This window comes from Sapajus apella, unplaced genomic scaffold (assembly GCF_009761245.1).
Source record: "Sapajus apella isolate SASKATOON/1434 unplaced genomic scaffold, GSC_monkey_1.0 scaffold60, whole genome shotgun sequence".
NCBI classification, from domain to species: domain Eukaryota; kingdom Metazoa; phylum Chordata; class Mammalia; order Primates; family Cebidae; genus Sapajus; species Sapajus apella.
In genome coordinates, this window is record NW_022437000.1 from 11,393,060 (window position 1) to 11,418,590 (window position 25,531).

At 45.7% G+C, this 25,531-nt stretch overlaps 1 protein-coding gene across 18 annotated transcripts in view; it reads left to right on the forward strand.

Moving 5' to 3' along the window:
* ARHGEF7 (Rho guanine nucleotide exchange factor 7) overlaps positions 1–25,084 on the forward strand; it is a 182,388-nt gene extending 157,304 nt beyond the window's left edge. For 6 of the 18 annotated variants that reach the window (XM_032246225.1, XM_032246231.1, XM_032246227.1 and 3 more), the window contains 9 exons: positions 1,249–1,327; positions 1,519–1,658; positions 4,092–4,352; positions 7,290–7,383; positions 10,003–10,092; positions 13,681–13,857; positions 21,959–22,058; positions 22,678–22,732; positions 24,143–25,084. In XM_032246225.1, coding sequence (XP_032102116.1) covers positions 1,249–1,327; positions 1,519–1,658; positions 4,092–4,352; positions 7,290–7,383; positions 10,003–10,092; positions 13,681–13,857; positions 21,959–22,058; positions 22,678–22,732; positions 24,143–24,265 — 1,119 coding nt within the window. In that variant the 3' untranslated portion in view covers positions 24,266–25,084. Of the gene's footprint in view, positions 1–1,248; positions 1,328–1,518; positions 1,659–4,091; positions 4,353–7,289; positions 7,384–10,002; positions 10,093–13,680; positions 16,774–21,958; positions 22,059–22,677; positions 22,733–24,142 lie in introns of those variants that run through there. The other 12 variants (XM_032246239.1, XM_032246235.1, XM_032246241.1 and 9 more) reach the window with 7 other exon arrangements.
* Positions 25,085–25,531: the final 447 nt, after the last annotated feature.

Sequence of the window (25,531 nt, forward strand, 5' to 3'; positions counted from 1 at the left end):
TCTACTATTAGAACACTGGCTTTGGAGGATGCTAAAAAGCGTTTGATCCAGCCATAGTCATAGTGGTCTATACGCTGACGCTCAGATGGGCTAGGTTAAACACAGTTGTGCGGTTTTATTTTCTGTAGGACTCACAGCTGTTAAAGTACTTATGTGCATTATGAATCTCGGAAAGGAGTTCACAGTGTGTAGCATTTTTAAAATACGCTTGGCCACAGAAATGTCCAGCAGTCTCCTCTTCCACCTGCTATGCTTTAGGATGGGATTTCTCCGCCTGGGCACTGCTGACATTTTGGACTGGGTCATTTGTGGCCTAGGGCTGGGGGCTCAGGGAGACTGTCCTGGGCACTGTAGGGTATCAGCAGCCTCTCTGGCCTCTTACTTGCTGGACGTCTGAGCCCCTGCCAGGCTGCGGCACTGCCACCCGTTCTCTTTGGGGGGCACGCCCCCCACACCGGTTGAGCAGCACTCCCTCTGGAGGTGCTCACGCAGAATCCTGCTCCGAAGCTGACCGTGTGCTCCCAAGCAGCACGGCCCAGATACACATGGACTCTCCCTGAGGATTTGCCGGGCCACCGTGCACCGTTGGCTTCTATGAGCTGCACCGCGGGTTTTGTGTTCACTTCTGCCTTGTTTGTAATGACCGCTTTGTTCCCCATTCTGATGTCTCTCCGTTGACGTCTCCTGTTGCAGTTTCGATTTCTTCCGTGTTCAGTGAGGACTGGGTTGCCACCCATGTTCTGCATCGTGTGCAGCATTTAGCACAACTGCTTGTTTTCTATTTGGTGGATTACAAAGGAGAATGTTATGCAATTATTGTTCTTGCCTCAATTTCCCACCCTTATTTTGACTTTAAACTTGGAGCTTCCTCTGCATTTCTTTATGAGACAAATACACGCTTCTTTTCTGCAAAAATGTCTGTTATACACGGTAATTTTTAAAAATCATAATGTGTGATGTTTTGTGTCCTGGTGCCTGTGTTTAGTAGCAGCTCGTCAGATACAGTGTGTGTTCGGGCACTCAGTCCCATCGCCAGTTGAGTTTCTTACTCACAGTACAGTATTATGATTTATTATTTGAGATAAAGATTTTTGTATTATGCATGTATCTGCTACATATGAGCTTCTTTTGGTTCACAAACAGTTCCTCTGCCAATTCTAAAATCATTTAATATTTACTTTAATAATGGTACCTTTTTCTAGAAAAGCGCACTAATTGTTTTTTTTTTTGTGGGGGGGTCTTTTTTAGGGAAAGCTTCCAACGACAGGAATGACAATCACAAAGCTTGAGGACAGTGAAAATCATAGAAATGCATTTGAAATATCAGGTGATAGGCACAAGCTGTGTGAGTGCTGTGTCGCGGGGAGGAGAGGCAGCCTGTCCCACGTGCACATTCTTGCTTGCATATTTCAGAAGGTGGTGTTTAAGCGTTGAGTGGAATTTGGGAGTGTGTGTGTGCATGCACGCGCTTTTTACCTGTGTTTCCACTCGGCCTATTTTTTCCCTTCTCTCTTCTAGGGAGCATGATTGAGCGGATATTAGTGTCCTGCAACAACCAGCAGGATCTGCAGGAATGGGTGGACCACCTACAGAAGCAAACGAAAGTCACGTCTCTGGGAAACCCCACCATCAAGCCCCATTCGGTGCCATCTCACACCGTAAGGACTTAGCACTTCTCCTTCCAGACTCCAAATGGTGGCACCCGTGGCTGAGCTGTCAGCAACTGATCAAGTGCTTTAAAACCTAATCAATATTTGGATTTAAAAAAGGCAAAACACTTGCTTCATATTTCTCTGCAAGTATTTGGTCCTCTTCGGGCTGTAGTGAATTGTTTCCCAGTGAGTGTTCTTGAGAAACCGTCCAGAGTTGTACTTCCTCACACACAGTTCAGAGGCGCTTGGGCGGGAAGCTGCTTCTGCTCAGCGTGGCCCTGGAAGACTCATTTAGGGGAGTTTTACACGAAATTATAGATGATTTTCCTGATAATTTTAACTGTTTATTATGCTTCATTTAAGAGAGCGAAAAATAAATGATTATGATGATGAGAAAGGCCAGATTCATGTTGAAGGCATTAAAATATAATTTATGGCACACTGTTTTGGTTTTAAGAAATTGAGGTATCTTTTACTTAGAAAGGCTCAACAACTCTTTGTATTTTTAGAGAATTACCACTTTTCAAAATAGATAAGCACTGAAGTTGCAGTGTGTAAACCTCTCCTGGCGTTCTGTGCTTAAGAAGTTGGTACCGGGTTAACAGTCGTCCTTTATCAAGTAATACCGAAAAGCTGGGCAGAGCTTATAAAGAATGAGTGATGATGACACGGCATTTTCAGCCTGCAGATGTCCTTGCATCCTCATTAGGTTGTTAGGGTCAGTTCTGTCCTGAGGCTCACTTTCCATGTTTTATTCTTCATGTTAAGGTTGTAGCTCAAGAAGGATTGCTTGTATTCTGATACTCTCATTAGAGCTTCATAGTCCATCTGATTTCTCTCCACAGTATGGAGATTATAACTACTCACTGGCTTTTAGCTAGCATTTCATTTTTAATGGCTCTGCCATTGTAAAATTCTCCATTCTTTCATGTAGATCAGTTTATCCCAGGGACGTCTGTGTACACATGTGTTTATAAAGAACAGTGGGGATGAGCCGCTTCACTCAGGTTTTCAACAGCAGCCTGAAAGTCGACTTCTTAAAATTTTATATCAAGTCAGCTTTTTGCTGTGGCCAGATCCTCTGTCTTAGTGTTTCTTTCACTGGTGGCTGGGAAGGCATCCCTTCAGCATGGAACACACTTGCCTCACAGCTCTCCCACCAAGTTTCTTTTGTGGGATGACGTATTCTCCTGTGATCCAACTCTGTCCAGCTGAAATCATATTCTAATTTTAGCATAAAGCATACATACCTCCTTTGATTTTTTTCAAGAAAAGGAGAAGCAAAACCAGATATTACTTATCTCTGACGTTGTTGCTAGAGGGGATGTCTTTCATAACCGTATCCATCTATGCTTTATTTCCTATGGAAAGATTACCTTGCCGTGGCTTCCTAGCATGGCCTCCATCTTACCACACGTCCCTCCCCCATGCAGGGACTAGAATGTGATCCTCGTAGTAAGTTGACTGCACCTGTTCTTGAAATCATGCGTCAGCTCCTGTGGGGCCTGCCCTCATAGCCTGTGTTTTGAATGTCGTGCATGTCTTCAGAATGCCGACCCCACTCGGGTTTCCAGTTCACAGCGCCGTGCAGCTCATTTGCCCATTAAACGTGCCTTACTATTATTGGCTAATTTGAGGTCATTAGCTGATTGTGAGAATTACTTATTTTATTTAACTTTTCTCATTTAACTGCCATTGTGGTGGGATATTTTGGGTTTTCCAGGAATATAAAATTTATTAATAGCACACCCCTCTAAGAAGTTAATTTTTCATTAACTTTGATTTGATTAAAGTTGAGTTTTCTAAGAAAATAGCCTGTTTTATACCAGGGTTTGGCAGTTAAAAGCCAGATGGTAAACATTCTCTGCTATACAGGTTCAGGTCTCTTGCAACTGTACTTTGCCCTTGGAACAGAAAAGCAGCCATAGACAGGAACAGGCCTGCTTGTGTGCCAGGAAAATTTTTTTTTAAAAAACTAGGCAGTCAGGCCTTAGTTTTGCCCAGCCCTTTATCACCAGGTGAAGAATAATATGTGACTGGGGAGAATCACCTTCCTTCCTACAGCCACATGCCCTGTGTTCTTTTTAAAATTCTGATCTTTGTACTAGATGAAGTAGCTTTTTTCTATTAATAAATGTTACTGCATAGCCAATTAATGTGGCTAGTCGATGCCGGAGTGGTGGGGCCCCAGCTTGAGCTGCCCCTCCTGCCTGGAGCAGACTCCATGGGGAGCTCCACGCTCAGCCCAGGTGGTGCAAGGTGGTGTCTGGCCCCAAAACCTGATTGCTGAGAGTCAGAGATTCAAACGAAATGATAAATCCTGGGGTTTATTTCGCACGGAGTGTTTAAGAATGGAAGGAAGTGCGTGGTAACTACCCTTTCACAGTGAGCACTCGAGTTTCAGGTTCTCTCTGCCCTTCCCGCTCTGTGCTTCGGCAGCTCCCCTCCCACCCGGTGACTCCGTCCAGCAAGCATGCAGACAGCAAGCCCGCGCCGCTGACGCCTGCCTACCACACGCTCCCCCACCCATCCCACCATGGCACCCCGCACACCACCATCAACTGGGGACCCCTGGAGCCTCCAAAAACACCCAAGCCTTGGAGCCTGAGCTGCCTGCGGCCTGCGCCTCCCCTCCGGCCCTCAGCTGCTCTCTGCTACAAGGAGGTGAGGTCCCTTGACCACTCAAACAGCCAGACAACGGTGAGCATGCCTCGGGCCCCAGGGGTGCCAGGCTGGTCCTTCGGTACACAGCAAAATGCACCCCGACTCCTAGAGAATGGAGAAGGGGGGGTCTGCCTGGGTTCCCTGGTTATCCGCTCTGCTGCTGGGAGGCCCATGGTTACCCTGTGTGGGAAGGTTGTGTAGCGCCCCCTCCTGTCTCGGTTCCCTGGGTATCTGCTCTGCTGCTTTGAAACCCGTGATTACCCTGTGCGGGAAGAGTGTGTGCAGCGTCCCCTTCTTCCTGTGCCATGCACAGAGAGGCCTTTCCTGTGCTTGCCAGAGTACTGTACCCCTGGGGGCCAGGAGCTGGAAAGGGGCTGATTCCTAGGTGGCTTTCCCTCCCCGTGCGTGAGGCCGCCGCTCTGCACCTGCATGCTGTCTGTTGTGTCTAATGACCCCTCCTCTAGGTTGGGGATCCTGTCTGGGAGCCCTGCTGTTCTGTCACCCAGTACCATTTGAGAGGAAGAGAACACTTACTGATACAAATGAGAAAACAATTACTTAAGGCAGTTCCCTGCTTTGATGTGTAAGAAATCATGATGCAGTCTTTGCTCATCTCCCTTCTGATGCAGCATTTTTTATTTGCTAGATGCAAAGTACAATTGTAATTAATAAACATAAGTATTAACATGTTCTTACACTTTTACCTAAACCAGCTTGGATGAGGAAAGGAAGTGTCTTGAGAAGTGTGTTCTGAGAATTATTTTCACCTGAGGAAGCTGATAATTGAGATGAGTCTTGTTTTCATAAGCAGTTGAGCGTGTTCATTGGTGAGGTATAAGGAATGGCTGTGAGTTGGGCATGTGTGTGGCTGCGAGGGTAAGGGTATCGTGCCTGTGAATGTGAGCAGCAGTGTCATTGGTGGGTGTGAGCGTGAGGGTGACGCACTCTTGCCTGGCATTGTGCCTCTGTGTCTGATCAAGGCCACATTTGCCAGGGGAGCTGGAGCAGACCTTTTCTACATTCTTGCCAGCAGCCTTGAGGGCTTTAAGGTCCATAGAAAAGTACTGTGTGAGAACTTATGATCAGTGCTTTTCACTTTTTGTTCTTACTGAGCTGCGTTTTTATGATCCCTTGCAGGTAGTCATGTGTGGAAGTCAGAATTTTTTCTATCAAGGGAAGTTACTTGAAGAATGCTGGTGTTCCTTGTATACGTTAGTATGCACAGTCTAAAGAAAAAGGGAACTATTGTAAGAACTGGTGGAGATTGAATTACTAGAGAAGATTGGGATAAAACTGTTGGGCAAAGAAGTAGAAAGGGCAAGGGAAGGGGTATTGAAGTGAAGATAAACAATTTGGTTTTGCCAAATCTGGCTGCACTTGCTTTGCCAGCTCCACGCTGGGAGAGAAGGGCTCACACCAGGTAGCTGCTGTCTAGTGTTGCCAAGCACTGCACAGCATTGGTGTGGAGAGCGATCTTGCGGAACGTGCGAGGAGGACTCGGAGGCTCGTGGAGGCCGCTCTGCTGCCCGCTCTGCCTGGCTCTGGGCATTGGGTGTGCTGTGTGCTCCGTGACTGTCTGTGCCTGCAGGTGTCCTTGGAGCACGTGTTGGGTGGGCATTGGCTCTTCAGGGCTCTTCATCTCAATTTGCTTTGAATTAGGGAAGCCAGGGAGCACGTGTATAAATGTTTCTTCTGGAACAGATTGCTGCTGCATTTCTAAGAGCTTTGAAATTTTTATTTTTATAGGAAGATTTTTGTTTTTTAAATGTCATTTTAGATTCAGAGTTTGTGACATGGCTGTATTAGGTGGTGCTGGGGTTTGGGCTTCTAGGGTACCTGTTACTCAAAGAGGAAACATGGTACCCAATGGGTAGTTTTTACTGAACTCACCCCCATCACCCTCCCGCTGTTGGAGCCCCCAGGGTCTGTCATTTCCATGATCATGTCCGTGTGTACCCATTGTTTAGCTCCCAAGAAAAGACTTTTAAAGGTAACTTAAAAAACCCAGCTTTGTTCCCTCTGGTTGCAGCCTGGTTCATTCCATAGCGCAGCTTGCTTCTGAGTCCTGGTTTCACATGTTAACATTTGTGATGGTTTATGTCATTGGGATGATGCAGAAACCAGCCTTTTTTGATACTGGTATTTAACACATGATTGACACTTGACACCTTACCTGCTCTGCTGGACTTGGCTGTGTTCATTTTGTTTTTTGCTGTCGTCTTTTGTGCGTGTTTGAGAAGCTGTTTGAAGAGGAGATAAGGGGTGAGCCGTTCTGTTTTGAACACCCTCCGAGCTGTGTACTTGTGGGCCCTGCAGAGCAGCCCTGGCCGAGCTTGGCTGTGCTTCCGCACTCAGAGCAGCCCTGGCCAAGCTTGGCTGTGCTTCCGCACTCAGAGCAGCCCTGGCCGAGCGTGGCTGTGCTTCCGCACTCAGAGCAGCCCTGGCCGAGCGTGGCTGTGCTTCCGCACTCAGAGCCCGGCAGCTGAGCACTTGCTCTCTTTTCTTCTCCCTGAGACTTCAGATATTTCTAAAAGCAATTATTTTTTACTTACTTATCATTTAATGACAACTTTAGCCTCCTCCCCTCTTCCCAGTTAACTGTATGGGGAGTGGGCGGGTCTCCCCCAGGGAGTGGCTGCCCCTCCTCCCTCAGGAGCGTGCAGGATGTCCGTGCACACCACCGCCAGCCTGCCTCCTGGCGACACTTCTAATCACAGAACTAAGAGGACCCAAATGGCACCAGGGGTTTTATCAGATTGAAGAAAATATATTAGCCAGTGACTAATACTGAAAATGCCCTATTGATTTTAAAATTAATATTCAGAAGCTGGTAAAGAAAAATCAAAGTAGGAAAAAGTGAGAAGCTCTTATCAGTGCTGTAATAATTGGGGTGCTATACCTTTACAGCGGCCTTTCTGATTCGCGAGTGGAAATGATTGGAGTATGTCAGCATTTTCTTTTCTATTTCCCTAGGATCTTAGTAAGAGTCCCAAGACCATGAAAAAGCTGCTGCCCAAGCGCAAACCTGAACGGAAGCCTTCGGATGAGGAGTTTGCATCACGGAAAAGTGAGTGCCTGCGGTCCTTGTGGAGAAGGACGCGGCCTGCTGGTCGCACAGGCCATGGCATTCAAGGGATAGAGGGAGGCGTTGGTGGCTTTCTGAAGACTCTAAACAAAAGTAGGGTCTGCCTCTTGAGGCACTGATAGGAATAAGCCGGGTAGCATTTACCCAAGCAAGCAGGAGAAGTGCCTCTGTGTCAGTGATGAAGCCTCCGTCAGTCCCAGCACTGCTGCCTCATAGCCCTGTCCTCATCTAGTGTGGGTCCAGACCTGGAGGGCTCCCCTGCTCATCCGGATCTCTCTCATGCCCGAAGGATACTCCACCCACACTTCCTCAGGTGCCATCGTCTCCCAAAGCATGCTCCGTCGGTTAGAAGCATGACCTGCTGTGTGGGTTGCCCGCACCGCGCTGTTCTCTTGCTGCTGTTGGTCTCTCTGCTGTTGGACGTCCATATGCACCCATCCTGTCTGCTCCTCAGGGCTAGGCACCCGACTCGGCTCTGGGTTCCTGCGTGGCCTCTCAGCAAGCACCTGGCACCTATTAGGTGCTCGATAGATAGCTTTTGAATAAGTGGAGCTCTTTTCAGAAGCAAGTGATTTTCCTCGGGGCGACTGCTGGGAAGGGGTGTACCTGAACAGATTACTGTGCACTGATAGGTGCAGCCTGGAGAGGGTGAGCCAGCCCTGGGGAAGTTGCAGAGTCTGTCCTCCAAGGCTCTGCCCTATCCTGCCCCTGCCCTGTCCCACCCCTGCGTCTGAGTTTGGCCTGTGCTGGTCCTGTGCCTTCACTGCTCACCTCCCCCAGCCTCAAGAGGGGGGCCCAGCAGCCATTTAACACACACACACGCACACGCACATGCACACACACACACAGTGCCATGCCACCGCTGGCCTCCGTCACTCACATCTCATCATCACTCAGCCCTGTGAGATGACTGTGCTGGACGGTTTATTCTTTTCTTGTCCTTGTCACCTGATGTCCCTAGCAGTATAAGTCACCATCCTGACTGTCCTTCTCTTCAGGTAGCCCAGATCCCTCATGAGATGGTGAAGCCCTGGGTCTAGTGGTAGAACTGGAGCTGGTGCTGGCCGCCTGCTCTGCTGTTCACTGGCTGTGCCACGGCTTCTGAGAGAGGCTGTTCTGTGGACCCCTTCTTTCAGCAGGTCCAGGGGCAGCACTGAGCTGGGCATGGGGCTGGCTGCAGCTGAGACTCTCATTCATGGACGTGTGCTTTGTCAGCACCTTCATGGGCTAGGTGCAAGGGACAAGGTGTGGACCAAAGAGCTCCCTGTTTGCATAGAGTCATGTTTTAGTAGAAGGATGCAGACAAGACACAAAATGAGTGAACAGTAGAGTGTGTGCTGGGCCGTGGGGTGGCACAGACACCCAGTGGGGAGGGCAGGGGGGACTAGGTGCCAGGACACCATGTGAGCCGCCGGGAGGCCAAGCAGGTGTCTGGGGAGGAGCCCTCCAGGCCTGGTCACAGAGACCCTGGGCAGGACCCCAGGCTATGCTCAAGGAACAGCATGCTCTGTGGGCCAGAGCTCCCCTGGCAGAGCGGGAGGTGACATGGCACCCTGAGCAACAGGCAGCCAGAGTCTGATTCCGCAGAGAAGATGACAGGACCCGGGTTTTCACAGGACCAGGGGCTGCCGTGTGGGGAACAGACAGTGAAGATGTTGGGACCTGGGTTTTCACAGGACCAGGGTCTGCCGTGGGGAACAGACAGGCTAGAGAGGGTGATGGGACCTGGGTTTTCACAGGACCATGGGCTGCCGTGGGGAACAGACAGGCTAGAGAGGGTGATGGGACCTGGGTTTTCACAGGACTATGGGCTGCCGTGGGGAACAGACAGGATAGAGAGGGTGATGGGACCTGGGTTTTCGCAGGACTATGGGCTGCCGTGGGGAACAGACAGGCTAGAGAGGGTGATGGGACCTGGGTTTTCACAGGACCGTGGGCTGCCGTGGGGAACAGACAGGCTAGAGAGGGTGATGGGACCTGGGTTTTCACAGGACTATGGGCTGCCGTGGGGAACAGACAGGCTAGAGAGGGTGATGGGACCTGGGTTTTCACAGGACTGTGGGCTGCCGTGTGGAACAGACAGGCTAGAGAGGGTGATGGGACCCGGGTTTTCACAGGACCGTGGGCTGCTGTGTGGGGAACAGACAGGCCAGAGATGCCCTCATGACACTGAGAGTTGTTGGCTGTTTGTTTTTGTCTGACTGGCATGTGGAAACACGAAAATGTTTTAATTTTCATTTCTTGTTTCAGTGAGATTGGACATTTTTTCCTACAACTCTTCTTGTTTTGTGACTTGCTTATTCTTACCTCCTGCCCCTTTCCCAGTTTGAGAGTAGGGATACTAATTTTCTTAGGGGTTGGTAGGACAGTCATAAAGTTAGGATATTTGCCTTTTTCCAAATGCATTGCTGATAAAATATTTTTTAAAAACTGAAAACCTTTTTTAATATAACTTTTGTAAATATTTAGAAAACAGTTATCTGACAAGAAAGTAAAGGGCGGATTCTTTTCACTTTGGTTGAGTTAATGTCTGCGTTCGTCACGCCGGTTGCACTAGAGGCCTTCTAGTTTGATGCTGACCTGCTGTGTGTCTCTCGACAGGCACAGCTGCTTTGGAAGAAGATGCTCAGATTCTGAAAGTCATCGAGGCTTACTGCACCAGCGCCAAAACAAGGCAAACACTCAATTCAAGTAAGTTTCACAGTAATTTAGGCCTGAGACTTGTGGTGGTCTCTTCTGTTTAGTTTCAAATTGCAGTCCGAAGAAGCCCATTGTGGTGGGCCCCTTGCAGAACCCACCTGCGAGGTTTCAGTGCGGGGCTTCAGTGGGGGGTGGCCGATAGGACAGCAGCAGAGCTTCTGGTTCCTAAATTCAGGGAGCTGGGTCTGAGCTGTGGGCAAAATCGCTGTGTGATTTTCTAGATAAAATTATACTAGGAAATATTTAAATATAAGGTATTTCCAGAATTCATAATGCTTTTGCTAAGACAAGACGTGTTTAGAAGATAGTGGAAGATTAGTTCAGTTTAAACTATTGGTGTGGTACTTGAATTCTTGGATATTTTGTTATATTTTTAGCTGCTTGGAGATGTCCAAAATACAGACCGTTAAGCAAGGTTTCTTTTAGCCTTTTAAAAAAATAATTGCTTTCAAAAATTTTTTTGTCAATTTACAACAAACTTATTCAGTAGATTTCAGAACCGCAGGATTTATCTGTGTCTGATGTATGGTGTCTTAAATGAAAAAACTTTTTTCTATTAAGGTGGCTTTTTTCTTTTTTTGGAGACGGAGTCTCTCTGTCACCCAGATTGGAGTGCAATGGCGTGATATTGGCTCACTGCAACCTTCGCCACCCGAGTTCAAGTGATTCTCCTGTCTCAGCCTCCCAAGTTACTGGGATTACAGGTGCCCGCCACCATGCCTGGCTAATTTTTTTGTGTTTTAGTAGAGACGGGGTCTCACTCTTTTGGCCAGGCTGGTGTCAAACTCCTGACCTCAGGTGATCCATCTGCCTTGGCCTCCCAGAATGCTGGGATTACAGGTGTGAGACACAGTGCCCGGTCCTAAGGTGGCTTTGTTTTCTTTAAAATTTTCCTTCAGTGTAGGGAGTGAAGTGGAGCAGGGTGGCAGCCGAGGCAGCGTGCCTATCCTTTACTCTGCTGGCATCTGTGTGCCCGGGACAGCTGACATGTGGGCACATGGTGCTGGGGCCTCGGACACCACAGGTTGTCCTTTTGAGAACTGGATGATTTCTGTATTACTTTAGCATAGAAACTGATTTCTTTTCAATTTTAGGCCTTGGCATCCTTTCCAGCTTGACTGTGGGCAGGTCACTTATCTCACTTTGTTCATCACCCGTGGTGTGGTGGTTCCAATTAGCGTCATGTATTGTTTAACACTGAGAAAAGGAAAGAGAAGGAAGAGCACTTCTCAGCTGCCTTAGCTTTTATAAAAGACAGATACAGCTGTGAAGACAGGGGAAGCAGGGGCAGTCCTTCGTGGAACCTCCATTACCTAGAAGCTGCTTTTTTTTTTTTCTTTTCCTTTTCCAGTATTTTGCTGGTATTGTACTGTGTCCCACCTATGACATTAAGACTTTTTGCCAAGGGTCAACACTGTTGGTTTTTTGGTCCATACTTTGATGAAAAATACCAATTTGTAGTGACTACTCATTGGAATAGGAGAGAAATAGAGAAATGGAAAGGCCTGGGTAACCTATCAAAATGTGGAATAAATATGTATAGAAAGTATTACATGTTCATAATTTGATATTGATCATGTTTTAAGTAATAGGCTATGAAATGGGACCATAATGTTTTGCATTTTGAATTTGAGATTTCTTTGTCATCTGAATTTCAGTTACTTGAAATACAATTTTAACCCAGTAGTCTCAGATGAACAGACCAGGTTCAGTTGGCCATTTGTGTCTCTGAGTTCTGCATTTGTAAATTCAACCAACTGCAGATCAAAAAATACTCAGAAAAAAAGAAACAATAAAAAGTAACAATATAACAGTAAAAAATAAAAATAAAAAATATACTATAAAAGCATTTGCATTTTATTAGGTATTATGAATAATTTGGAAATGACTCAAAGTATGTGGGAAGTTGTGTGTAGGTGAAATGCAAACACCATGCCAACTTATATTGGGGACTGGAGCGTCTGAGGATTTTGGTATCTGAGGGGAGTCCTGGAACCAATCCCTGGTGGTTACTGAGGCACCCGGCTGAGGGTTGAGCTTTGTATGTGTCATTGTGCATGCCACGTTTCTTCTGCCCAGGACCCTATGACATGCTGTGGCGTCACCGCCTCTGGCTGCCTAAGGGGAATGACCCACGATTACTTTTTTCTTGTCACATTGCCTGTATTCTGTATTTCCATTTCTCCTGTGCAAGAAAAGCATTCAATGATACATTGATTTTTGTTTTTAATTCATACTATGGGCAAGCCACTCTGGGGCTTCAGGGAGCTTATCTTCATATATGGCCTTAAACCTTACGCTCAAAATTAGGGAGTAGTAGGAGAAATTGCTCATTTGTGCTGGAAAGGTGTTATACTTAAGATATTTGGAAATGGGATTGTAGTGAAAGCAGCTATTTTACGTTAAGTGCTTAGTAAAATGGTTTTTAGAAGGATAATATATTTTACCTAAAATGCAGCTCTGTTCACACATTTGGATGCCAAGAAGACTTTGTAAACCAAACTTCCTTGGTATTGATTTCTAACTCCAGGAAGTAATGGCCCTCACAGCCTGTTATGACGTAGTTCTTGCAACCCGGGAACAGAGGTCAGTTTGAGAGAAGCAGGAGCAGGGAGGGGCCGGGGCTGCTGTGGTTTGCCTTCACACAGCAAGGGACCCCTGCCAGCTCTGCATGGAGGGAGGCCCTGGCAGCGCAGCCTGCCTCTCAGCCCATGGCAGTGCTCAAAGTTACCAGCCACTCATGGTATTTCTCTCCTGCCATGCTGTTCCACTTCCTCTATCATTCTCCTTTTAACACCGGGGCATTTCCACTTCACGTCTCTCTTCCTGCCAGCAAAGGGTCTGCATCGGGGTGGCCTGCATGGCCAGCAGACCCAGCTGCCCACTGCACCCTGCCTGTGGGCTAAGCTCGAGTGCGCCCTGGGAGCAGGTGGTGGGTTCTGGGTCTGTGGGCCCTGGCCAGGCCTTTTCTGTCCTCTGAGTTCTCACAGTGGTTATTGATTGATCAGGTAAGTCCAGACTCCCTCTGGGATTTATGGTCTTGGCAAAGAGACAGCTGAAGAAGCCTGTAAGAAATCCTTTGAAATTATTTTGCATTTGATACATCTGTTTATTGATAGGAAACAGTTTTTAATTAGCCACATAAATGGTACCTTTTGCAAATGATGTCTTAAATGAGACTATTTGTTAATTGAATGTGGAATAGAATTGGTTAATTGCCACATGTCTATAGACTCATCTTTTGGACATGGGTGTAATTTGCAAAAGATTTATTAAAGGAGGGCTTTAGAGCAATATCTTTTTTATTTTTAAAGGGAGCAATTTTGAAGCATTTTGTTAGGTTTAATTAGATAATAATCGATCTAGTTTTATTCTAAGGGTTTTGCTAACGTTCGTTACCGAAACCCAGCCATATATAAGGAGAAATATTCATTGTTGCCAATTTTTAACAATGTTTTCTCTTTTCCTTCTCTTCCCATCACCTTTTGCTTTTGTTCCATGTTTTGGTTGTGGCTCTTCCTGTCGTTCTCCTCCTCACCCCCTGCCTGTCGCGCCTGTCCCTCCGCCCGCCCGTCTTAGCATGGCAAGGCACTGACCTGATGCATAATCACGTCTTGGCTGATGATGACCAACCAAGCCTAGACTCCTTGGGTCGTCGCAGTAGCCTTTCTCGTTTGGAGCCTTCAGACCTCTCGGAAGACTCTGACTATGACAGTATATGGACAGCCCATAGTTACAGAATGGGTTCTACATCTCGTAAGAGCTGTTGCTCATATATCTCTCACCAGAACTAATGCACTTCTGAGCTTTTCTTAACAAATGCTTGTTGTATCGCAGCCTGCTTTTCTTAGATGTTTTCTTGCTGTTCCTTGTCTCTTTTATGTGATATTTTAACAACTTTTGAGAGTGTTCCTGATATTTCCCATTGTACTTTGTGGAGGCTTAACTGCCGATGCGAGTATACATTCAAATGACTGACTATTGGAGGGAGGTGGTGTGTTCATGTGAGCCTACACCCGAGGGTGCTCTTCGTAATGGGTGGTTGTTGTTTTATAGCTCCAAATGTTGTTTTTTTTTTTTTTGTTTTGTTTTTTTTAATTCTCAGTGTAGCAACTGTTTGATTTCTTTCTGCATATAGCCGTATGAACACTTTTTTATTTTATACTGAAATCACATAGGTTTGTGATCTAAGTGCCAGAACCATGGAGGAGACTCTGGCCTTATCTGTAGGGACCTAAATTTTTTTAAATATAATGAACACTGATCAAATAGTTGTGGAGAGATGGGAAGAATACATGCAGCAAAGGTGCTGTGAGCCCCGTTTCAAGGGCTGTGTTCTGGTAATCATGCAGAACGGCGTGTGGGCTCTGGGCCTTGGCAGGTGCACAGACGGGCGGGCGTCACGTGTGTTCAGAGCTTGTCTCCACCTCACGGCTCTGTGCTCTTCCGTGTGCTGCGTTGTGGCCGTGAAGTGGGAGCTCTCCTTTCCAAAGGCAGAGCTTACTGTCATGGCTCAGATGTTCACTCTCATCTTCACCCCAAACTTGCCTGAATTGAAATGATTTCTGTTATATGGCACTTAGCAAGCCTGTACCACTCTACAGTAAAATCTCTATACTAAAAGTTTAAAGTCCGAAATCTGAAGCATTCAGCCTCTGCAAGTGTAGACTACGAGCCTGTATCTGGAGAGGCATTTGGAATACTTAAAAAGTCAAGTGCTGTGGCTTCAATCCCCCCTGGCTCCCCACCCCTGACATCCATACTTACATTGTCTGGAAGAGCCATGGACACATCATTGTTTTCAGCAACCAGCTGCAGTGAAGCTCCGTTTACAGCAACCCCATAGAATAAAATGGCAATGCCTCCTTGTAATGGGTTATTGAAGTTTGTCGAAGATTCACTAGGTTGCCGTGTTGCTCACTTAAAAAAATCCCCCATTTTCCTGGGATTTGTTGTAAGGAGTTTTCACTGGCTTTACTCAGACCAGTTTCTGCTTCAGAAAGAACTGAATGTGACCTGTTGCATTCAGTTGCAGCATCAAATCCACAGCTAGTCATTGCTTGAGGGGCCAACTGTGTTCTCTCCCATGCACGCTCTATTTGGTGTTAAAATGGAACCTTACAGTTGTGTTTTAAGTATTCATTGAAACCAGCTTCAGAAAACAAGGTGCCATCATAAATTGAGAATAACATTTTTTCCTTCTTTAGGGTGGCTGTAATTCCAGGTGGCTGTGATTTCTTTCTTCCCCACCGCCCACTCCTTCGCCAAACCCACGTATTCAGTGTTCTGATCTTGTGTGTGCAGCATGAACTCTGATGCAATATCAGTCTTGTCCTGGGAGCCAGGTCCTGCCGCTCACAAGCCCAGAGCTGCCGGGGAGCTCCTGGCAGTAGCACCTTGTTTAGAAAGTTGGGTGGCTTCATTCAGAATGGACCAAGCTGGTGGCACAGGAGGCATCAGGGCAGCTGTTAATTCCAAATATTGGTCTGTTCCAAAACAGCTACTGAACTGCTCATGCCACAGAAGATTTTGTATTTTTATACCAATTAATAAAAATAAGTTGAGGAGCAGTCTTCTAAAATTAATCAAATCCCAGTGTTACTCTCCGGCAGAGATGGGGTTTATATATGTTCAGCCAGATAGTAAATGGAATTATTGAAGAAATAAGGTAACCACAAAGTTTCTATACTTCCTATGAGTGGATTTAGAAGCGATTTTGGTTTTGTATAACATACGGTAGTCCTCCGCATCAGAGAGCACCTTTTTGTTTGCCTCGAGATGACCTATCAGTGCATTGGCTTAGCTGCCTTTGCCTTCTCTCAGAGGTTGCCCATGTCGTGGGCTGTGTAGACCACAACACTCACAGTTGCTGCACTTGGATTTTCCTTTAATACCAAGTATCATTTGGTTATCTTACCAGGACATTTTCATTGATATTCTGTACACCAAAGTTTAGCAGTTTCCCATCATTCCATTTTGTACCAGTTCAAGGCATTTTGACAATGCTTTTTGTTGATGCCAAGATCACTGCATAATAATAACCTGACCTTTTCTTTGTTTGCATTTGTTTTGAATGTCTAACACCATTAGCTTTTGTGACCTGGTTAAGAAATATTAGTACCACAGGCCTGAAAAGACAGTTCTCTTGTGGCAGTGGTGATATGGTATCCAGAGGGCCCGTGTTTCTACTTTTGTGGGACTTCAGTCATGCGGATAATAGTATCTTCTGTTCATGCAATTCTCTAATATCTATGTGTACAGTTAGTATTCTAATGAAAGGATGAAGAGTCTGAACTAGAAGGTAGGTTTAAGCCATCACCAGGCCTTTGCAAATGGCCTCAAGGGTGTTCCCTTTGAAGTAACACTTGCCACAAGTATATAATAAGCTATATTAATTGTGTTTTGCATAAAATTGCCAAAACACAGTAATGTGTATATAGTGGTATAAGATCTTGAAAAAAATCTATTTAATTGTGCTCTTTATCTGTGAATGGGAAAAGCCATTTTTAGTAGGTGACTACCATTTGAAAAACTCAATTGGATGTATATCTGAATGTTGCATTGTATTGTACAGTATGCATATTATTGTTTGTGGTTGCATATGGCAATGAAGTGTTTGTTTTATAAAAAATCTGTTATGTACAGTCGAAATAAATTTTGCATTTGCTAGCCCGTGGCTTTTAATATTTGTCACATGGGGGAGGGGAGTAGCATAGTTTGCAGTTTAGTACGATTTGGTTCCTCTACCTGAACGGAACATCTTCCAGAGGCAGGCAGGTGACAGACAGAACACTTCTGCCTGTCCTGATAGAAGAGGACGCTTGCACTTCCTTAAGTTAGCTATGTTCTGGACAAGACAAAGTCACTCCTTGTACATTTCTTATTTCATCTGTAAAAAGTTTTCAATCACTGGTCAGTTTGTCTTCAGAAAGAAGCATTATTTTTGTGTGTGTGCATACATAAGAAAAAGCGCAATTTAAAAATTTTTTATTTAGACTAAGGCCGGTTTTTAATTTTTGTTTAATAAAGTGCTTGTCCAGCCAAGAAGAGAGCAATGAAACAAAATAAAGGGGAAGGAAAAGAAGTTCTTGGTGGCAGGTATAGTGTTAGGACAAGGTGCAGACAGTAAATACAGAGAACTCTCTCGGCATGAGATGGGAGTTTTCTTTTCCTAAGAAAAGGAAATTAGACTCCTAGAGCCATAAATAACAAAATGACTTTTGGAGAGATCTTATTAAATCATTTTTCTTTAGGTGTAGTCGTATTTTGCTCCACTGTGAATGTTATTTGATTTTCAGTTGACTTGATGCAGATTTTAGAAAGATAATGAATTTTAAGAAGTTGAATTTTCCTGTAAATGTCCTAGATCACTGGCCAGATAGACAGATGTTCTGTTCTGATTAACTTAAACTATCTTTAGGCTTTTGGTACAGGCAGACATACACACGCATGTGTGCACACCACACCGGTGCCTGGACTGGACAGTGGACGCTGCATTGTTCCTGAAGCAGTTAGTTGTATGTCGTCAGATAAGGCCCCAGAATGGTGTCTGACAGCCAAGCATGGTGGCCGTGAGTCGATACTTGGAGCCCCAGGGATTGATCACCACTGTGTTGCTGATGTGGCAAGTCATCTCATCTATGAAATGGAAATACTGGATTAGATCTGTGTTTCTTAAACGAACCTCTATAGTTCTCTGGAGATATGTGAATATTTGGGGTGGAGAAGGGGCAGGGTTCTCAGACATCTCTAAAATTTTAACTTTTGTGCTCATGTTAACACACGTGTACCAGGCTTCTCTGGATCACACCTCTGAGTGAGTGTTGCTGTGGGGGCCCGGTGCCTTCCGGGGTTTCCAGCCGCATGGTGCACAGCAACCCTTGAGTGGAATGGTTGCTGCAGGATTTTTCAGCGCTTGGTGGGTAGACACTGAGCATCTATAGGCACATTCTTGGGAGTCCTTGAGGTTGAGAAGTACTGGATTGGTGTTAAATATGAATCATTTCATTATATTCATGTTTTTCTTATTCCCACCTCCATATGGAAATAATAACCAATCAGTTTTGTGTTATATGGTCATCAAAACAGATTATAAGCTGATCTAGCACTTCTCAAAATGTTAGCCACAAAACCACAAGATGTTAATAATGATTTGTAAAAGAAAAAAAAAGTTCAGCACTGAAATGCATTTCAGAAATGCTGAATTAAGATTAAGCGAGTATTTTTACGGCAGGCTTCATCAAAGCTTATATTGCGCCACACTGTGAATCTCCAAGAAATGTAGCACCATGCATTTCCTGAAATGATGTGTTGTGGAACCCCTCTCATCTCCCAGAGACAGAAAAGTTTGGGAAACACAGATCTTGACTGTGCTAGAACCATCATGAATGTGTTCTCCTATGTCTGAGCCTCTGTTATGGATTTTAAAGAAAGTGACAGAAAATTCTCTGATAATTCTGTTAAAATTGTTTTTCCAACCTCGGTAACTTGGGAAAAATGTGCCATGATGCCTCTAAAAACACTTTAATAGTTTCTGAGATAACTTGTTAAATCTGCTTTCTAAAACATTGTTCTTTAAAGAAATAGTCAACTTACATTGTAAACTTGGCTGGGCATTTCTTTGTTGATTTTTGAAAGGCTGTAAAAATTTTCATTTTAGAAAAATTGTATGTTGAAAACTAGGCAGATTATTTGAATTGTGTGATTTCTAGGCATGTTAATAATCCTCATGGACAAGTGGCCTTGGCATTTTTAAGATCCATAAATGGCATTTTTCATGTTAGTACATTTCAGGAATCAAACAGTTAGTACATCCTGTCTGTGACACCACATTTTCCAACTTATATTTGTATATCACTAAATCCTACCTGCATGCTTTAAGTGTAGCTGCAGACATAAGACCTGTGCCATGCGTGTGCAGTAACTGTACCAGTTCTTACAGGCTTAGATGCTACATAATGGAGTGACTTTTATCTTTATGAGCTTATCTGTTAAAAGATACTTAGAAAATGTAGTATTTAAATGCTCAGAACAGCTCTAGAGAAGTAGTTTGGTGGTTCTGCTTTATAAAGAACGAAATTGAGACTCAGTGCTTAAGTGATGTGCCCAGGTTAAGACTCACCACAAGGGGTGTCCCAGCTCTGGCTGGAGGCAGTGGACACACGGCTCATGCCCTCACGAGTCCCGTATGGAAGTTGACGCCATGTCTGACCCATTTCTTTAAGGTTGACGTTCTTCGTGATCCCATTTTACATGTCACTGGAAAATGTTAATGCTGGAAACAGGTGATGTAAACAGGTTGTCTAGGAAGCTAGAAGAGACAAAAATAATTGAAATACGTAACTTAATCTGCCTGATGTGCAGTTACATCACTTTTTCCAGTGTCTCGTTAGCAACTCCATTTGAAGAAATGTGTTGCAGACCTGAATGTGAGATACGCGAGTCATACCTTCCGTGGATTTGACTCTAACAGTCATCAACTGTCTGGGCTCAAAGCAGGACAAATGGGTAAATGGTGGGAAAATTAGGAGTTGACGAAAATGTGCAATGTTGTCGGCTTACTTCACTTTGCAGGGAAGAGTAAGTGAAGCCATTTGATTTCTTCACATGTGGTATAAATATCTGAATCTTTGTGAATATTCTGGATTTTCAATGTTTATTTTCTTTTTTATTTTCTATGAAATTACTTTCTGGATCTTCTGGGCAAATAGCACATGAATTAATGTTTCCTTGAAGGAACATGGGTACCCTTTGCATTTGTATGAGAAGCTCTGGCAGCTTCTCCACGTGGCTAGCACCCCACGCTTCTGCTGTAATCTCCTTCACAAATCAGTTTCCATCCTAAGCAATATCTTCTCGTGTGGCTCATGTCTCTCAGCAGCATTACCCGTTAGCCTGGAAGGGCCTACCAGAAGGCAGCCCAGAGCCCGCCGCCCTCAGGGTCCTCTCCTGTGGCCTCTAGGAGCATGGGCACCTGGAACCATGGGAGCCCTCGCAGCCCGAAGGGCTGTCTCTGTCCTCGTCTCCTGGGCCTGTAGAGATTCTTTGGGCTGATAGTATCAGCCTCATGTTTTTAAAAACATCTTTCTGAAATCTGGCCTCAATGTCCTGTCCAAAAAGTTATTCCCGAGACATAGGTCACGGTATGCATGGGTGGGTGGACTGTGGCCCGGGGGTTGCATGTGAGGAGCTGTGCCCCCCCTTCCTTTCCTGACAGTGCCAGGTCTGCTGTTGCCAGCTGGTAGCACAGTGGGGATACGACAGTGTGAGCGGGAGGGAGGGTTGCCTTTAAAGGGGCATTTGACCCACTTTAACACAGACACAGGTGTGCCAGCCATGGCTTGTGATGCAATTTTAAGTGCTGCATTTGATCCTAAGATCCTGCAGTTATCCTTATTTCCCATTATTGATGTGACAGGTGTCTCCTGAAGCTTGTGCTGTGTGACATAGAGTGGCACTTGGTTGCCTTCCGGGAATTACTCTTCTTAGGCCTGAGAGGATGAAGGAACACAATGTTTTGATTTTGTTCAGTCCCTGGATTTCCAGTTTCCCAGTGGTGCCATTCTGAGGGGTAGAGCAGGTTTTGCAGACGCACGAGGGACAGCACATGGCCAGTGAGTGCCAGTCCTGGCCCCCATTGCATACTGCTGTGGAAGTAGCAGTGGTGCCCCCGCGTGTCAGGAACGTCTTGTGAGCCATCTTACCAAGCTTTGGCGTCATGGTTAACTGTGTTCCACTCAGGAGCATAAGCATGCAGCGAAATGCTGGTGAGGCCATTCTTTAAAATCCTGTCTTCATAACACATTCGTATTGTACTGAGCTTTCCCGTGACTGAGGCCGTACAGGAAGTGCCTTTCTTATGATCTGACAAACTTCTAGGAACAAGGAAAGGCAAGCCAGAAGAAAGACCCAGCAGGTGGAGGCACTGTTTCCATAGTTAGCATGTCTCGGGCATGAGTGTGCTTTCTTCACGGAGAAATATTACAGTACCACTTGCAGGCGTTTGTGTTCTGTGATAGATTATAGCTTTCCTCTGATTTGCACCTGGCATAAGTTTTCAAAAATATAAATGGTACTCGTTATCACACTATATAATCTTCAAGAAAATGCTATTTAAGATTTTCTCCCTTGCATTGTTAAATAGAATTTGAATTCTCTTCCTCACCTTTTAAAATGAGTATTTTGATTTCCTCATTTCTAAAGTACATATTTTGCAGCATTTATTGAGGGCCTGTCCCATATAAGCTCTTGTGTGAGTGTTGGTTATATGACACAAATGCTCCTCTGACATTGTGAGCAGTTTATTTCATTAAGAAAAATGTTTATATTCCAGAAGTATAAAGTTTTCATAAAGAACTAAATAATAAAATTTGCTTTTTCTAAACCATATGCTATGATGCTGTAATATCTTGATTATTAAATGTTGCTGTAGCGTGAAATGTTTTTATTGCCAGATCTTTGATTTATAAACACTGTATATGTTCTGCTTGGTCTCATATGCCTTTCTGAAACTTGGAATAATGGGTCAAAATGGGCTGAATATCCAGAGCAGTACAGTCACAACCTTTAACTTCCTCCCTGTTGGAAATGTTAGGGTTGAAACCATTCATAATTCAGAGTTTTAAAAGGCTCCAGTTTCCTTTCCTCTGTATGGTTTTGGTCACGAGGCCTGGGCTCAGTAGACAGAGGTGAAGAAAACTGATAAACGATGTCCTCCTGTAGCTTGCCTGGATGAATATTTTTAAACGCATAGTTGCTAGAATTTCATATTTAAGTGATGTTGTATAGTCAAGTTATTTTTCTTCATTCGGCCATGGTATTCGCCTGAGGTTTATTTATTATGTTTTCATGATCCTAGGTTCACGCAAAGAATCTGCTCCACAAGTTTTGCTTCCAGAAGAAGAGAAAATTATAGTCGAAGAAACTAAAAGTAATGGTCAGACAGTGATTGAAGAAAAGTAAGATTTCTTCCAGTATTCTAAAGCAGGCATTTGACCTCTGCAGTGGGGTCGTAGAGTCTGAACAACTCCCTGAGGGTGGGGGTATGACTTCAGAAGCTTCACTTTTTTTTTTTTTTTCTTGAGATGGAGAGTCACTCTAGTCACCCAGGCTGGAGTGCAATGGCGTGATCTTGGCTCACTGCAACCTCCGACGCCTGGGTTCAAATGATTCTCCTGCCTCAGCCTCCTGAGTAACTGGGATTACAGGCATGTGCGCCCACACCCAGCTAACTTTTGTATTTTTAGCAGAGATGGGATTTCACCCTATTGGCCAGGCTGGTCTCAAACTCCTGGCTTCAAGTGATCTGCCCGCCTCAGCCTCCCAAAATGCTGGGATTACAGGCGTGAGCCACTGCACCTGGCCAGAAGATTCACTTTTAAACTGAAGCTCCCTTGATTAGGCTTGATTAGGTGTGAACCTGCCATCCACAGAGGTCGGCAGTGTTTAGATAGTCCACAGGCCAGGGCAGAGCAGCCCTGTGTATTCCACTCAGCCTTGTAGTGTCTCCTGGTAAGCTTCCATGTGTCCTCTCCAGACCTCACCCTGTTTATGTGTGTGCTGTGTTTCCTGTTTCAGGAGTCTTGTGGATACCGTATACGCATTAAAGGATGAAGTGCAAGAATTAAGACAGGTATGTCGTAATCCATCTTTCAGTTTTTTTTTTTTTTTTTTTTTTTTTCCCCAAATGGGGAAAAAAAACCACTATATTAAAAAGAAGCTGGCCAGGTGTGGTGGCTCACACCTATAATCCCATCACTTTAGGAGGCTGAGGTAGGCAGATCACCTGAGGTCAGGAGTTTGAGACTAACCTGACCAACATGGCAAAAACCTATCTCTACTGAAAATACAAAAATTAGCCGGGCATGGTGGCAGGTGCCTGTAATCCCAGCGACTCAGGAGGCTGAGGCTGGAGAGTCACTTGAACCCAGGAGGTGGAGGTTGCAGTGAGCTGAGAGCACGCCATTGCACTCCAGCCTGGATGACAGAGCGAGACTCCGTCTCAAAAAAAATTACATATAAATAAAAATCAGCTGATTGTCTATAAGCAAAAACTGAAAGGAAGTCGCGTCTTTCAGAAGTCCAGCAGATAAAACAATTGGTTGTCTGTAAAGTGACTTGTTTAAGCTTTTTTTTTTTTTTTTTTTTTTTGACAATACTGATTTTGATGTCATAAACCATGGCAAATTCTGTTGAAAGATTAATTTTAAAATATCGAAAGTTCTGTCTGGTGACAATCCTGTGGGGTGCCCCTGAGATTAGCCTCTGCCACTGGATGGTCCTTGGCTTCCGAAGCCAGGTCAACGAGCCAGATGTGGTGACTCAGCAGGGGTGTTCTGGACATTGGCACGTAATATGAATATGAGTGGCTTTGGCCCCCTGTCCAGCGAGACAGGGGAAGGTTGGGATGTTGTTTTGGCTGAGGAGCGGCCTGAGGAGTGTGGCCTGGATAGAGAGCTGAGAGCAGGTTGCCGTGTGGGACTGCACAGTTCTCCACCATTCTACGCAGTGTCTGCTGGGCTTCCAGGTACACCTCTGGCTGGTGGGCGGGCTCCCGTGTTCACGCTTTGCCCCTAGCAGCAGCACGCATCCCAGCGCACGTGCCTCCTCATCCCGAGACGTGCAGGGGTTCAGCTGCGCAGAGCAGGTGCTCACGCCCTCACTCCTGCACCTGTCCGTTGCTGTTACTTCTAGTCCTTTCCGTAACTCTGGAAGGTGCTTATAAATGCACAGAAAGGCTGGGTAGGAGCTATCCTATCTGCAATTTCCAGCCATTTTCTTACGGTATGTTCTATAGAGATTCATTTGTGGACTTCATAAGAGCCATTAGGACCGTTTCCATCCCAGGAGCAGCTGCAGAGTCAGGAGCACCGCCACCCTGTCCAGGTGGTTAACCTTCACGGACCCCCATGACCTCACAGTCCACAGGCAGCTCATGCAGGATTTCATGAATTGAGGCCTTAGCTCCTCGAGGATACGCATCTGGGGAAAGGAAGCCCTACGCAGTACCAGAGATAGTGAGCATAATCTGCTTCATTTACAGGACAACAAAAAGATGAAGAAGTCTCTAGAGGAAGAGCAGAGAGCCCGCAAAGACTTGGAGAAGCTGGTGAGGAAAGTCCTAAAGAACATGAACGACCCTGCCTGGGACGAGACCAATCTGTAAGGGATGTCCTTAGTTCTTCCTGTCTAAGGCCAGCTCTGAAGGGTGCGCTCAGGACCGCAGGGCAGGGCTGGGTGGGGCGCCACCCTGCTCTCTGTACATAGAAAAGCTGGAGCTTATTCTGCGAATGGAGACGATCAAACCATCACTGAAGAATCCACACAGGAGGGATCAACTCTGAGGACCTGAGCTGCGTCAGTCCCACTGCGAACATCTCAGTTACCTCATTCTGCAATAAGTTCAGGACTTGACTAAAAGGCTTGGTTGTCCAGGCTTTTAATTGAATATATAAATATTATATATACATGTTTCTTGTAAATATCCCAGTTTGAATGCATACCCGTGGTGGTTCTCTCGGGGCTAATCCCCGTGCTAGAATGTCCTTTCCAGCTACATGAATGAGAAGTCCCATGTCCACACCCACCGGAAGCAAAAGCCTGGTGGATGTCTGGTTCGTCCCTCGCCATCATGGCCTCCTCCGTGCTGCGACAGTACGTCCCACGTCGGTATTTCTAAATGACCTTATTTATACCTGCAGAGGTACACGTCAGTCCCATTCAGGAGTCTTAAAGCAGCATGACAGTCCCAGACCTGCAGAGTTCTGAGGGCAGCTTGCTGGCTGACAGACTCGGTCTTGACCTGGAGGAAGGCCCGTGCGTTCACCGCTGCGTCCACCTGGAGGTGTTTGCTGTTGTCCGCTGAGTACTGTGATTCTCAGATAAGTTTGCTGCGTTTTGGAAGATGACACATGTTTTTGTATAGGCTAGTTCAGTAATAACAAAATACAGTTTCGTCCTCCCTTAAAGAGAGATCTTATTAGAACCTGTAAATAGAATGTATTATTTATTGTTAGTCACTGCAGCTGGAGAAAGCAGATGGAGGTCATGCTGCAGGCTGGTACTGATGGGTGGGGTTTTGCTGTCAGGTCAGACTCCCCCTGAGGTCCGCTTCACCATTGGCTGCAGCCAGCAGGGTTCAGTGCTCACCGAAAGGAAACTTCCCCTCTTTCAGCAAGAATAAAGCAATATACATCTTAGGTTCCACTAAGTAATGCAGGCATAAACAGGGAACGTTTCCCCCACTGTGTCCCAGTGCAGAGGAGACGGGGGAAGGAAGCCTGTCCTCACCATGGCTTGCTGGGCCCAGGCTGGCTCTGCAAAGCCCGTGCTGCCCTCACGGCTGCTTGCCGGGTCCAGGCTGGCTCTGCAAAGCCCGTGCTGTCCTCACGGCTGCTTGCCGGGTCCAGGCTGGCTCTGCAAAGCCCGTGCT